The sequence below is a fragment of the Leptodactylus fuscus genome, chromosome 9, assembly GCF_031893055.1.
Source record: "Leptodactylus fuscus isolate aLepFus1 chromosome 9, aLepFus1.hap2, whole genome shotgun sequence".
Classification (NCBI taxonomy): domain Eukaryota; kingdom Metazoa; phylum Chordata; class Amphibia; order Anura; family Leptodactylidae; genus Leptodactylus; species Leptodactylus fuscus.
Window position 1 is genome coordinate 28190485 of NC_134273.1, and position 13522 is coordinate 28204006.

Genomic DNA, 13522 nt, shown 5'->3' on the forward strand with positions numbered 1-13522 from the left:
GAAAGGCTGCATCAAGGGACCTATGTCATCCATGGGTGGATGGCCCCTCTCCACACTGCCATTGCAGCATCCCTACAAGCCAGGACCTGTTCATCTCCAGATATCTGGGTTCCTGGGACTTCATTTAATTCATCCTCTATAGCCATAGTGGGTGAGGCAGAAACTATATATTACTGGAGGCGCCATATTACCATCTGTATTCTGGGTATATTCAATCACAAGTCTGGGACCAGCCACCATAGTAGAACTCCATCACAACTTCTCCAATCTGGAATCTGCATGTATTACTCAGTAAACTTCATCTTGATTCAACTGCATTACTGCCCCCTGAGTCTTTCTACACTTACCATCAGGGCCCTGGAGGAGCTGGGTGAATGTCTGTGTACTACTAGTGACATCACAGCTACAACTACGACTCCCATCCTCCAGTTACCTCCATTGGGTTGCAGCAGAATGGGACGGGATATGTTTATATATTTATTATACGGTATCAATCTCTCACTACAGATACTATACATATAACAGACATGTCAACTCTCCTGGTTTTCAGGTCACCTGGTGAACATTGACTTTTACCCAGTGGTCGGCTCATTAGTATTCACTATACAGTGATGTCAGGTCGGTGCAATCCATCCACTTTATTAGTTTATTAGGTGCAAGGCGGCGATATATATACATAAAAAACAGTGTAGTATTACAGCATCTGCACTTATAGTTTTGTACACTAGATGGCAGTGCCCTCAACAAAATCCCCATGAATTGAAAAAAACCGTCATACTGTTGACCACATTGCTATATGGTATATAGTCAATTAAGATGGGGCTGCAGAAAGTATCATAGTCCCAATCCTAACACCACCAAAAATGACATAATACTGAATTAACACAGATTATCACTTACTATATTTTTTGGTAGGAAATTATGCAATCTCTATTTTATGCAATGTTGAAATATGGTTTTATTACTTCCTTCCTAAAGAAGGCTCCTTCAAGAAAATGCATGCGTTCTCCCCCCCCCCCCCTTCATCTGCCCCAGTGTCATGCCGTTCTCCCCCCCCCTTCATCTGCCCCAGTGTCATGCCGTTCTCCCCCTTCATCTGCCCCAGTGTCATGCCGTTCTCCCCCCCTTCATCTGCCCCAGTGTCATGCTGTCCCCCCCCTTCATCTGCCCCAGTGCCATGCCGTTCTCCCCCCCTTCATCTGCCCCAGTGCCATGCCATTCTCTCCCCCTTCATCTGCACCAGTGTCATGCCATTCTCGCCCCCCTTCATCTGCCCCAGTGCCATGCTGTTCCCCCCCCTTCATCTGCCCCAGTGCCATGCCGTTCTCCCCCCCTTCATCTGCACCAGTGTCATGCCATTCTCGCCCCCCTTCATCTGCCCCAGTGCCATGCCGTTCTCCCCCCCTTCATCTGCCCCAGTGCCATGCCGTTCTCCCCCCCTTCATCTGCACCAGTGTCATGCCATTTTCGCCCCCCTTCATCTGCCCCAGTGCCATGCCATTCTCTCCCCCTTCATCTGCCCCAATGTCATGCCGTTCTCCCCCCTTTCATCTGCCCCAAGTCTCATAGGTCCCCTACATTACGTTCCCCTCAATGTTTAACACAAGCAAATACTTATACTTGCCTTCCGACGCTCCCCCACCGCTCTCTCACTCCACTCACATAGTTGTAGGTCCGATGTGACGTCATCACATCGCGCCTACACATGCTGAAGCTGGAGCACAGCGGTAAGGCAGGAGCTGAGCTGTGACAGCTCCTGCTTTACTCGCTTATATGTTCAACTCATCGGCGTCCTCCGGACGCCAATGAGTTGATATTGGGACATACCTTCCGCCGACTGGGACCACGGGACAGAACACCGAATTCATGAATATCCCGCAGAAATCGGGACGGTTGGGATGTATGCATTAGTGTAATGTTTGCTTGTTGTTTATACAGCCTTATATAGACTTGAAAAAGGGCCCTGGTTGCCCAAAACGCATTGTGTTTATGCCACAATGTTTGTCTACTTGGACCATAGCTGTGACCCTTGTTTTCTTGGGGATTTTATCTCCTAACTTTCGTCCTAGAAAAATTGATGGAAGGCAAAGAGCAAAGGTCACACCAAGTATTGATGGGATTTATATTTCTCGTCGCTTCATTCACTTGATTTTGTTAATTGAAAAAGATAAACTATTAACCCTTCTATTTCTGGAAGCATTCTTACTTTGCAGCATTACAAACGCGCGCGCACACACACCTAAAACTTTTGCACATTAGAGAACATCTATCAATCCAAAACCAATGAGCCTCTTCCGTTATTCTTGAAGCATTTGCCGTGGGTCGCACAATGAACACATTGGTACGTCTCTGCTCCGAACGTTTCCTGACTCCATTACGGGACTGCTTGGCATTCTGTGACATGTTGGGCTGTCAGGAGCAATTACTCTAATCTTGTCCAGCCTTTCTGAATCAGGAGCCCGGCTTAACAGCAGGGTTCGTATGAAAGGTGCTATTGTGCACGACATGAACGCTCCACTAAGGAAAAGATTGTTCCCTCATCCGCCAAAAGACAAACGAAAATGTTCATCTCCTTTAAGATGCTGCTGATTTCTCCTCCTCGCTGGGTAAAATAAACTGGTGTTGTCAGGGTGCCAGTGGCTGTGTGTTTCATGCAGTGTGTGCCTTTCCGGAGACTGGGTGGACAATACACATTCTGCAAAGTGCCAACTCCCAGAAAGTCAAGGACCTAATTGTGAGGAGCTGCAGCGTTGTCCGTGGGGGGAGATTGGATTTCCAGCTCCTCGTAGCATGGGAGCGGCTCATGGAAAGAAGGTATGGGGATTTTTTGCATTCCCATCTTAATAAAAGCTTTTTTGTTTTTCAATGCACCGGGAACACATGCAGAAATCATAAATCCCTTTAAGAGTAGGTTCTATAAATGAATGAGGAATCTAAATAGCAGAGAACACCGGATGATACGAATATGGCATCCTAGAAATATGGTCCATTTCATTGGAGGCACTATAGGAAGGCAGTGCTGTTCAATGACGTAGTGACGTTGGCATAGGGGCACTGATACATCACTGGGTAGGCCACACCTGCACCATAGTGACATACATAGTTGTCTATAATATTTGGCTGTCATTGGCTCTTGACGGACAGGTTTCTGTTTATGGGTATGGTTGGCAGTGACACACATGAGGTTTATAAAGTGCATGTGACATTTCTTACTGCAAAGACTTGACGTACTAGGGATTTACCATTTTATAAGGATGACATATTGAATTTCATATAATCTATGCTTTATTGCCATGCACTAAATAAGGGTTAACTGCCCTAACACTGTATTTAGAAGCCCTGCCTGAGTCAATGTGTCTGGTTGGCACCGCACCCTGGTAGCACCCCCTTAACTCCCCCCTGTCACCTAATATTGTACCTGCATCTAACTAAAGTAAGGCTGTGCACCATATCCATGTTTGCAGCATTTGGGGAATTCTTTGCCTCACCTAAGAAGGTCCAATTACATAAATGTTCCCCATGTTACACAAGACCCCTAACACTATTTGTTATTGTATATTTCCTACTTATTTCTTCCTGAAAATGTTGCAAATTGTGTATTCTGTGCTATATCATACCCTCAGCCTTTACAAGACGACTTAAAGTGTGCCTCCAACTGAACAGAGCAAATGAATATAAGAAACTTTGTAAGGCTGGGACCCCACGTGGTGTAAATGCCACGGTTTGGCTACAGTGTTTTACAGTCCCTGCAAAGTCAATCCCATCCACATATTGCAGAAAAATACGTGCAGCGACATGCTGCGATTTCCAAGATGGTTTTGCAAATTGCAGCAGGTCAATTATAACTATGGAAATGCTGGCAGTTTCCCTATAGGTATAATAGACTTTCTATCTGATTCGATGTGGGAACAAAACGCAATGTATTGCCAATGTGGTTCTTCCTGCAGTGCTTTTTTGCTGTGGCCCACGACGTGGAACATTAGCCTGACACATCTTGTTAGAAAAGTATGTTTCTTTTTCCACTTCTCAGACTGAGCTACTTCTTATATAGAAGCCTATGGAGAGGTGAGGGTGAAGAAGGCTGCTGGAAAAGACAATCTACTACTTTGTAAGTGAGGGAGCTCTTCTGACATTGCTGTATCTTCAAAAAGACTGTACCACTGCTCAGAATGAAGCAATAAATCCTTATCCCCTCTCCATAGACTTCTTTGTGTGAGTATAAAGAGTTCAAATGTTATAGAGAAAAACGGTTTGAGCCAAGATAAGAAGGAAAACAGATTAAGAGAGAAAATATATTTCTTTAATAAGATATATTACAGTTTAATTTATTAATATGTACTATTCAGTTCTGAAAAGCTATTTTATATTTGGATGTACCCTTTATCCAATAAGACACACAACACAGTGGGGGTCTGCTTGTTGTATGAAGCCCATTACGAGCCATAGGAGAGAGTATTACATACATACATACATCTGAGTGGCCACAAAAAATACTACATTTTCTTGCAAAGGCCACTGCAGGGAGAGGTGTAGTTGCCAGTGACGTCAGTTCAGAATTGCAAAAACACTTCTGCTTTCCTGTAAAAGCAGCGCCAACACCTGTCCACAGGTTGTATAGGTGCAATACTAGAGCTGAGGTGCAATGCTAGACACAACCCATGGGCAGGTACGGTGCTATTTCGGGTACAAAGCAGCCATATTTGTCTAATCATGGACAGCTCCTTTAAGAATTACTGTTCATTGCCCTGTTGGATAAACATGGAGATGTGGTAGGGGGATCTGTGTAACCAGACTGGTTTGACACATGTAATTCATAGAAACTTTGCTTACAATCTATGGAAAATGGCATCATGCAGAAACAGATAACAATCACTTTGCAGAACAAAATGAACCTAGGACCTAACCGTACAATTACTGCTATTTTTATTTTAGAGGAATTTACTCTGTAAAAGGAAAAGTAGTGATTAAAGGCAATGAAGAGACAATCTGATACATTGTGTGCTTCCATGTGCATTGTGCCTCTCTATGTATATTGTGTATCCACTTGTGCATTGCGTGTTTCCATGTGCATTGTGCCTCTCTATGTATGTTGTGGATCTACATGTGCATTGTGTGTTTCCATGTGGATTATTCCTCTCTATGTACAGTATATTGTGTATTTCCGTGTACATTGTGCCTCTCTATGTGTATTGTACATCTACATGTGCATTGTGTGTTCCATATGCATTATTCCTCTCTATGTACAGTATAGTGTGTGTTTCCATGTGCATTATTCCTCTCTATGTATAGTATATTGTGTATTTCCATGTGCATTGTGCCTCTCTATGTGTATTGTACATCTACATGTGCATTGCGTGTTTCCATGTGCATTCCATGCTATAACTGCACATGGCAGTAGAAGTGAATCATTAATGTCAGTTATCACACAGTGGGGTTCCTGAGGGTTGTCATGTGCTGGGTTATCTACTTATTTATTAGCTGCTTATTGCATATCTTACATTCCAGTAAGAACCCTTCCTAGTGGATAGGTGATATGTTTTAGATCCGTGAGGGTTTATGTTTTCCATTACTAAAAACGTCTGCAATATATACAGTACATTGTCACTTACCTTTCCTCTTCATTCAAGATACCCCGAGACAATTGTCACAAGACAGCCAGCTTTAGTTTCCATTATATTCCAATATATCTGTTGGATTTCAGATTTTTCACAGCTGGTCATTCTGTGCTGTTCATCTAGCGATATCTCATACCAATAGAATAGGCATTCAGGCCTGGGACCACAGTGCAAAAACAGTAAATGTCTCCACCAAGTAGTTACATATACTACCATACTTATCCACCATGTAGTGCTGTAGCTGTTCAACTCTACTCGATGTTACTTATTTTTCATATATATTTTGCTATAAAACATAGATAAACACATGTTTACATGTGGCAATAATTGGGAACGAATATTTGTAAGAACAAACATTTGGGCCATCACTGGACCATGTAAAAAGACCTTAAAACGTACCTCCCATTATAAAAGCACTTTCCATAAATGAATAGTATAGATGAATAGAAGAACTGTGTAATATATATTCTTAAAGGGATTCTACCATTAAAAAACTTTTTTTCCTAGGTAACACGTCGGAATAGCCTTTAGAAAGGCTATTCGTCTCCTACCTTTTGAAGTGATCCCTGCCGCGCCGTTCGTTCGAAATACCGGTTTGTATCGGTATGCTAATTAGTTCTCTCGCAGCGATGGGGGCGTCCCCATTGCTGCTCAAAAACCGACTCCAGCGCCGCCTCTGTCTTCTTCTGCATCTGCCCCTTCCTTCTTCGGCTTGACGTCGGACGCCTGCGCAGTACGCTTTGTTTGGCGAAGTTCGCCAAACGTACTGCGTATGCCCGTGGCCATAGTGCCGACACCGCAATTTCGCGCATGCCCCCATCGCATCTCCTGCGCTGGGGCCCGCCCCATCGCTGCGAGAGAACTAATTAGCATACCGGTACAAACTGGTATTTCGAACGAACGGCGCGGCGGAGATCACTTCCAAAGGTAGGAGACGAATAGCCTTTCTAAAGGCTATTCCGACGTGTTACCTAGAAAAAAAAGTTTTTTGATGGTAGAATCCCTTTAAGCAAAAATGTTTCCTTCTCCACTTATTAATCAGCCCTCCCCTCCTTAGACTGTTTGTTTACATAGAGTCTGTTGCTATCCTCCGCACACACAGAAGTCTATGGAGCAGCAAAGGGAAGGCTATTAACATACAGGAACTCTGGTGATTATAAGGGGTGACCTTCTCAAAGAGTTGGCCTTTTGAAGAGGTTTTGGAGATCACCAAATAATCATTCATGGTCTTCTCGTAAGAGATGGCCATTGGAAGAGGTTTTGGAGCTCATTGGAATGATTATTCATGGTCTTCTCAAGGAGGTGTTCTTTAGAAGAGGTTTTAGAGTTCATTGGAACAATCGTATGTGGTCCTCACAAGAATCGCCATTCTCTATTGCAGACACTGAATAAATGAATTACTGGGGGGCCACACGGTGGCTCAGTGGTTAGCACTGCAGCCTTGCAGCACTGGGTCCTGGTGTTCAAATCCCGCCAAGGGCAAAAAACCATCTGCAAGGAGTTTGTATGTTCTCCCCGTGTTTGCATGGATTTCCATCCCATATTCCCAAAAAAAGACATACTGATAGGGAAAAATGTACATTGTGAGCTCTATGTGGGGCTCACAATCTACATTTAAAAAAAAAATAAAAAAAAAAAAAATGAATTACTGGGACGATGGATGAATAGATATGAGAATTGTTGTAGCAAAATTACTTTACTTTTATTACTTGGGAAATCAATATTATAATAACATAATACATTATGAACTGAATAGCAATGTCCATAAACTTCATAGGTTCCATTTTGAAGGTAACACCATCTCTATAAGTGGGCGATGCAACAACATAAAGTTGTGTCCTTCCTTAAAGGGGTTATCTGGTTTCTAACATTGATAGTCAATCTTTACACAGGCCATCAATATTAGATGTACATGGCTCCAACAACCGGGACCCCAGCAGATCACTGCTAATCACCCCTTTAAATTTTCCTCCTGGCTCTAGATATTCCAAGATCTTATGCATAAGTTGACCAAAGTTTTCTTCTTTTAAGGATAACTAATGTAAAGTGCCTGGTTCCAGGCTACTCAGAGAGTTAAACTGACTTGCACAGTTCACCATTGCAACCACTCCACTTCCTGCAACGTCAGTTTGGGTCTTAGTACTTTTATGCAAGAAACCACTATAATTGGCAGTAGGCTAGAACTGTATTCTCTGCTTGAGTTTCCCCTCCAGGGGGAGGATAAAAACATTAAACACAGTGTTACTTACATCTCCCTGGGCTCCGGCGCACTCCTTGGTGATGTTGGCCATCTTCAACGATGGAGCAGATGTCACCTAATTCAGGCTGGCGTTGCAACGTATAATGACGCTGGCCTGGGCCATGTGGTATCTGTAACGTCACCAAGTAGGCCCAAAGCATCCTGCAGCATAGGAGAGGTAAGTAACAGCATTTTTTAATGCTCCCTCACCTCTCCTGGCCCTGACAAGACCCCCCCCCCCCTCCCCCCCAAGTATAATGATAATGTTTGTGGGGTTCGCAGGCTCGCAAACCTCAATTACTGGTCCCGGCTCTTGCTCACAGCCTCTGCAGAAGAAGCCGCACCGGCTGCCATAAGCAGGAGCCAGGATCGGTAAGTAAATAGGGCCTGTTACCTGCTGAAGTTATTCCAGCAGGTAAAGGACTGTTAAAAAAAAAAAAAAAACGCAGCGGTATCGGCTCCCGCCAGGCCCCCTAATGTCCTGGACCCTGTGGCAGTCGCTACCGCTGCTACCCCGGTAGTTACATCCTTGTGCATAACACTGTCAGGGCTCCTAGGAACCTATCTATAAAACATAGTGTAGAACACTGTCAGGGCTCCTAGGAACCTATCTATCCAATTTCTAGCTCTCTACGGCAAACACTGCTGAAATTATGTCAATGTGAACGTGACATGTATATCTATGGAAACAAACAAATGGTCAGCAGAGCATACAAATTCAGATTTTAACCATACACTGCGCCAACACTCGCTTTTACACATTTAACATTTAAACACTCCAGAATTACCCATTTCTTAAAAAAATGTGTGTGCTCGTGGTTTTTAGACACTTGGCAGTTGTATTGCAAAAAGCAATGATTTTGTAGAAAAATTATCTTGTTTTGATGTCTTGTACTTGTAACAGGGGCTTATTGGTATGTAGGAGACACGTTTGTGGCTGTGAGCCACTTGTAAAGTGATAAAGAATTAACTTAAAAAAAAGCCACCAAAAATTATCCAATGATGGGAGCAGATGTGAAATCTAAATTTATTTATTTATACCAACACTGTGATAATGGCACCAACAGTTTGCCAGAGTGCTCTAACATGTGCAACACTGACACTCAATATGTGCTTTACGTTGCCAGCAAGTAGCGCAGTGACAATGAACGAGTGACAATTGACAAAATTTCAAGAAAAATCAGTGTACCTACTGCCTACTGCTTACCAGCAGAAAAAGCTGGACTGTCTTCCAAAAGTGATCATTGTGTCTATGGTTTGCTGCTACTATGGATGAACGTAGTATGAGTGAGTGACAATTGACATAACTTTGAGAAAAATTTGGGCACAAAAGTGCCACGCAATGTGGACTTCACCTTACAACCATGAAACAAGGGAGGGGCAGTGGAAGCAATGCATTGCCCTGGTGAAGTTGGGGTGGGAAATGGTTCAGTGTGTAGCAACTGGAGGAGACAGATGGTTCCCGCCTGTTGTTGAGACTGAGCCTGCCCTGCACCTGTGAGGTGATGCCATTACTAGAAAGCACTGGGCCTTGCTGTGTTTCTAAACTGTGGACTCTGATGTTTAAAACATTGACCCAGTGGGCCAAGACAGCTAATGTATTGTCCCCTACCCATAATTTATGCTCCACATATTGGGGGTGGCGTTCACCTTTCCCTACATGGCCATCAAGCAGGGACAAATTTCCTCGAAAATAATGGTGGTTACGTATTCCCCACAGAGACTGTGCGCTGTTGTCAGCTGGCGAAACATAGTGGATTCCATTCAGTGGCATGGTGGCGACTGCACCGCCAGTAACTTGGGCAAGTGGAAGTTAAACTTGTAGTTCAGTGAGATGAGGAGAAAAGGAGGAGGAGATGAAGATGATCATAATAAACGATAATGTGATGTTGCCCACTGCGTGCTAGGTGTGGAGTGGATATGACCTGTCTACAAAGACAATCATGGGGAGAAGGAATGGAATGATCTTGCTCACTTGGTGCAACTGCTAATTCGACTTTGCCAAATATGCTGGTGATGCCGTTTCATGAGAGTATGGAGAGACCTAGTACCTACATGCAGTGGTGTAACTAAAGTCTTGTGCAATCTTTTTCCAGGGCCCCCGACCTCATCCCTACTGCGAATTCTTAATAGTGATGGTTACAGGTGCTAAGGAGTTTAATTAACCTTAGTGTGGTTAGGGGAATCTGTGGGTCTGCTTGGCTCGTGGGCAAGTTGGAAGCTGCAATCTCAATACTGGTGGCAGTGCTTATGGATCCCCTAAGGCTCCTGGGCCCAAGTGCGACTGTATCCTCTGCACCCCCTCATGTTATGCCCCAGCCTACATATACACCTTTATGCCCATGTGCAATTATCCATTTGCAGATCTTACACCTTGCCATCAATTTGTCATTTGATAATGTACAAAAAAAACACCCATACAGGATATGACAGCATGTAGCTGCTGTTGCCAAAACCAGAAACGTGTCTGACATGGCTACCACCACGTGAGCTTGACTTAGATGTACCCCAACCCCTGCCACTACTACCACTACTACCTCCACCAACACTGATGACTTACACCTCTACATCAAAAAATTCTGGTAGTTCTCATCCAAATCATCATATAGAGGAGGAAGAGGAAGTCTTAGGTGATGAGCAGATGCCACATGACTACTAAGGAATGGGATCTGTGTCAATGCAGATAAAGGAGAAGACATGGTTAACAGTATAGTAAGACAGCACGGGAAATTACATATTGAGCAGGAACACACAGAACCCTCACTCAATATTTGTGGTTCACGGCTTTCAATAAAGTCTTTATTCTCAGGAAGCTTGACAAGACCATGGCTGCTGGCCGGGCTGTCAAGACCAGAATTAGTGTTGCTGTTGCCATTCATATTCTCCTTGTAGTATCTGAACACTTTTCCTCCTCCGCTAGCAGAAAATAAAAAAAGGCGGGTTATATAGGACTGTAGGGTGAGGTGTTTTTTGGAGGACAAATTTGAGGCAGTTTCCTGACCAAAAAACTCTGTGTGAACTCAGCCTTATACGCCTACCCTTTGCTCAATCCATTCCTGGCTTTGGGCCAAAAAAAGCTGCAAAATCTGCAACGAAAAAAGCTGCGTTTCCGCAATGTGGGGCCTGAGCCGTAGGTAATTTTTTGCAGGCAGCAGAGTCATTCATGGAATTTCCTAATAGATCTTTATTAAAAGGTGATTTCCTTATCCCTCAATAGACGGCTCACATATAAGATCAGCGCTGTAGATATAAGGTATACTTTAGCCTCTTGCTGGCAGCGTCTTCTGGATCATAAGACTCATCTGCATGTGGAATATATCAGTGGCGCTGACGCAGGGCCTTGTATACTTCTTTGCTTCCACTAATAGCTGACATATTGATTTACTGATTCGGCCTCTTTCCATAATGTTCTTAGTAAACGGTCTGTCACAGACACTTTCTCAAATACTTTACTGTGCTGCTTTCCCTTCACTATAGATTTTACCTGCGTGTGATCAAATTGATTTATAATCTTTGCACGGATGGAGCGTTATTCCTGTGCTGTGCTCACAAAATATCACCGGGATTAAACAGAAGTCAATCCGAGCCGAGGCAAGTGAAACGGTTCAGTGATTACATGGAAATGGTGCCAGGCCTATCAAAGGCCACATTCCTTAACAGCCAAAAATAGACTAAGGCTCCGTTCTCACGGAGTAACGCGCCGCTCATTTAGACACGTATATGCGTGTCAGAGCACGGCGCTTCAAAACAGATCCTATTGATTTCAATGGATGCCGGCTTACGCGCGCTACACATTGAAATCAATGGGAGGCTTTGTAACCCATTGATTTCAATGTTTTAAAAACAAAAGAATGCAGCAGAAAAAGCTGCATTGTACATTGCCTAGAAAATGCATGGGATACTGGCTAATCTCATCCACACATTGCAGAAGCGGAAAAGCTGCGATCATAAACCGACCGCGCTTTGAAAATTGCAGCATGTCAATTATACCATTGCAACTCTGTGGTTTTTGTTTGAAAAGCACTGCCAGAAAAAAACGCAATGCTTTTTCGCTGCACCTCCTTTTGTGGGTCCTTAGCCCAACATTACAGAAAGGCATCATGGTCAGCACTTTTCACAGAAAGTCTGCAGAGGTTTCCTCTTTGGACTTGCTGCTTCCATTATATATATATATGTATAGGGAAACACTGTTTCGCTACGTTGGGCCTTAACATTGAATGGCCTCTACCACCTCCCACAAGAATATCCAACTACCTCCACCATGTTACAGAATACATTACACTGATGAATAACAAGGATGTTTATGTCACTTTTTATAGCTTTGGAGAAAAACAACTTTGATGTGAGAGACAATTGGTACACTGGGGGCGGCTCTTAAAGGGGTTTACTGGGCAGAAAATCTTTTTCTTTAATCTGTTAGTGCTACTAATCGGTTAATAAGTGCACCCATATACTTGTAGCAGTGTTTTGAGTGATCTCTGTGTGTCTCTGGTTGCTGCTGCTGCATCCTCTGCATTTGTTATGGTGTAACTTCCACACTAGTTACCTCTCACTCAGCCCCCATCCCTGTCTGCATAGCTAAACTATCCTGCCCACTATTAGTGCATCCCCCTGTCCCACTAGCTAAGCTATCCCGCCCACTACTAGCACCTCCCATTCCTCTGTCTCAATAGCTAAGCTATACTGGCCACTACTAGGTCCTTCCCCCTCTCCCTGTCTCCTTAACTAAGCTATCCCACCCACTACTAGCCCCTCCCCATCCCACTAGCTAAGCTATCCCACCCACTACTAGCCCCTCCTATTCCCCTGTCTCAATAGCTAAGCTACACCGCCCACTACTAGGCCCTCCCCCCTCCCCCTATCTCACTAATTAAGCTATCCCACACACTACTAGCAGAGAGGAAGAGGGCAGGAGCCATTCCATTTCGGACAGAAGAAGGCTGGTTAGTATTGATGGGTATAAGGGGGGAATAATGGTGATGTTCCATTTCGGAAGTGGTAAAATGGAGCATCACCAGATTATCAGAAAGTGTCCCTGGAGCGGTCACTTGATGGGGTCTTCCTGAGTCGTGCCTGCTTCACCATCAGGGCCATTCTGAACACCAATAGAAGTGCCCGGGGGAATACTACTACTTCCACCACCATCCGCTAGAGCCTGACCTTTTAATATTATGAAAACCTAGCTGAAGCGGTAGCAGATCACGTCACCAATTCAAGTGTCCCAAGTATTTGTTTAGCATGTGAATTAGACTGGAAACCAAGCATAATGTTTGTGACCCGTTCACATTAGTTACTTTGCTAGTAAGCCTTGAGAAACTCCCACACAAGAAGGAAATCTTTCTAAGCAGCCGATGAGATAGCCCTAGCCTTTCTCGAGAAATAATAGCTCTCTGTCTCGGCCAACACTGCGCTCTTGTTCCTTCGTCTTATTCTCGCAATGCCTTTGCTCCATTCTGATCTATTCCAAAGGGGTTTTCATTTCCACTTTTTTTTCTTTTTCCATTTTTTGAAAACATATTTCCTTCTGAAATCCTCGGGTGCGTCTGTGTTTACAGCTGAGCGGGCTGGCAGATTGTCCTGTCCGCGGAGATAAAAGGATCAATCTTGTGAGAATTTACCAAGGAAGTGAAAATGTTCTTATGGGTAATTGATACAAAAGTTATTAGAT

The 13522-nt window shown here is 43.9% G+C and overlaps 1 protein-coding gene across 1 annotated transcript in view; it reads left to right on the top strand.

The window, feature by feature from the left end:
• The first annotated feature begins 2464 nt into the window (after positions 1-2464).
• Positions 2465-13522, top strand: part of FAM107A (family with sequence similarity 107 member A) — an 82922-nt gene continuing 71864 nt past the window's right edge. The window contains exon 1 of the mRNA XM_075287933.1: positions 2465-2814. Within this exon, the coding sequence (XP_075144034.1) occupies positions 2791-2814 (24 nt within the window). The 5' untranslated portion in view covers positions 2465-2790. The remainder of the gene's footprint in view (positions 2815-13522) is intronic.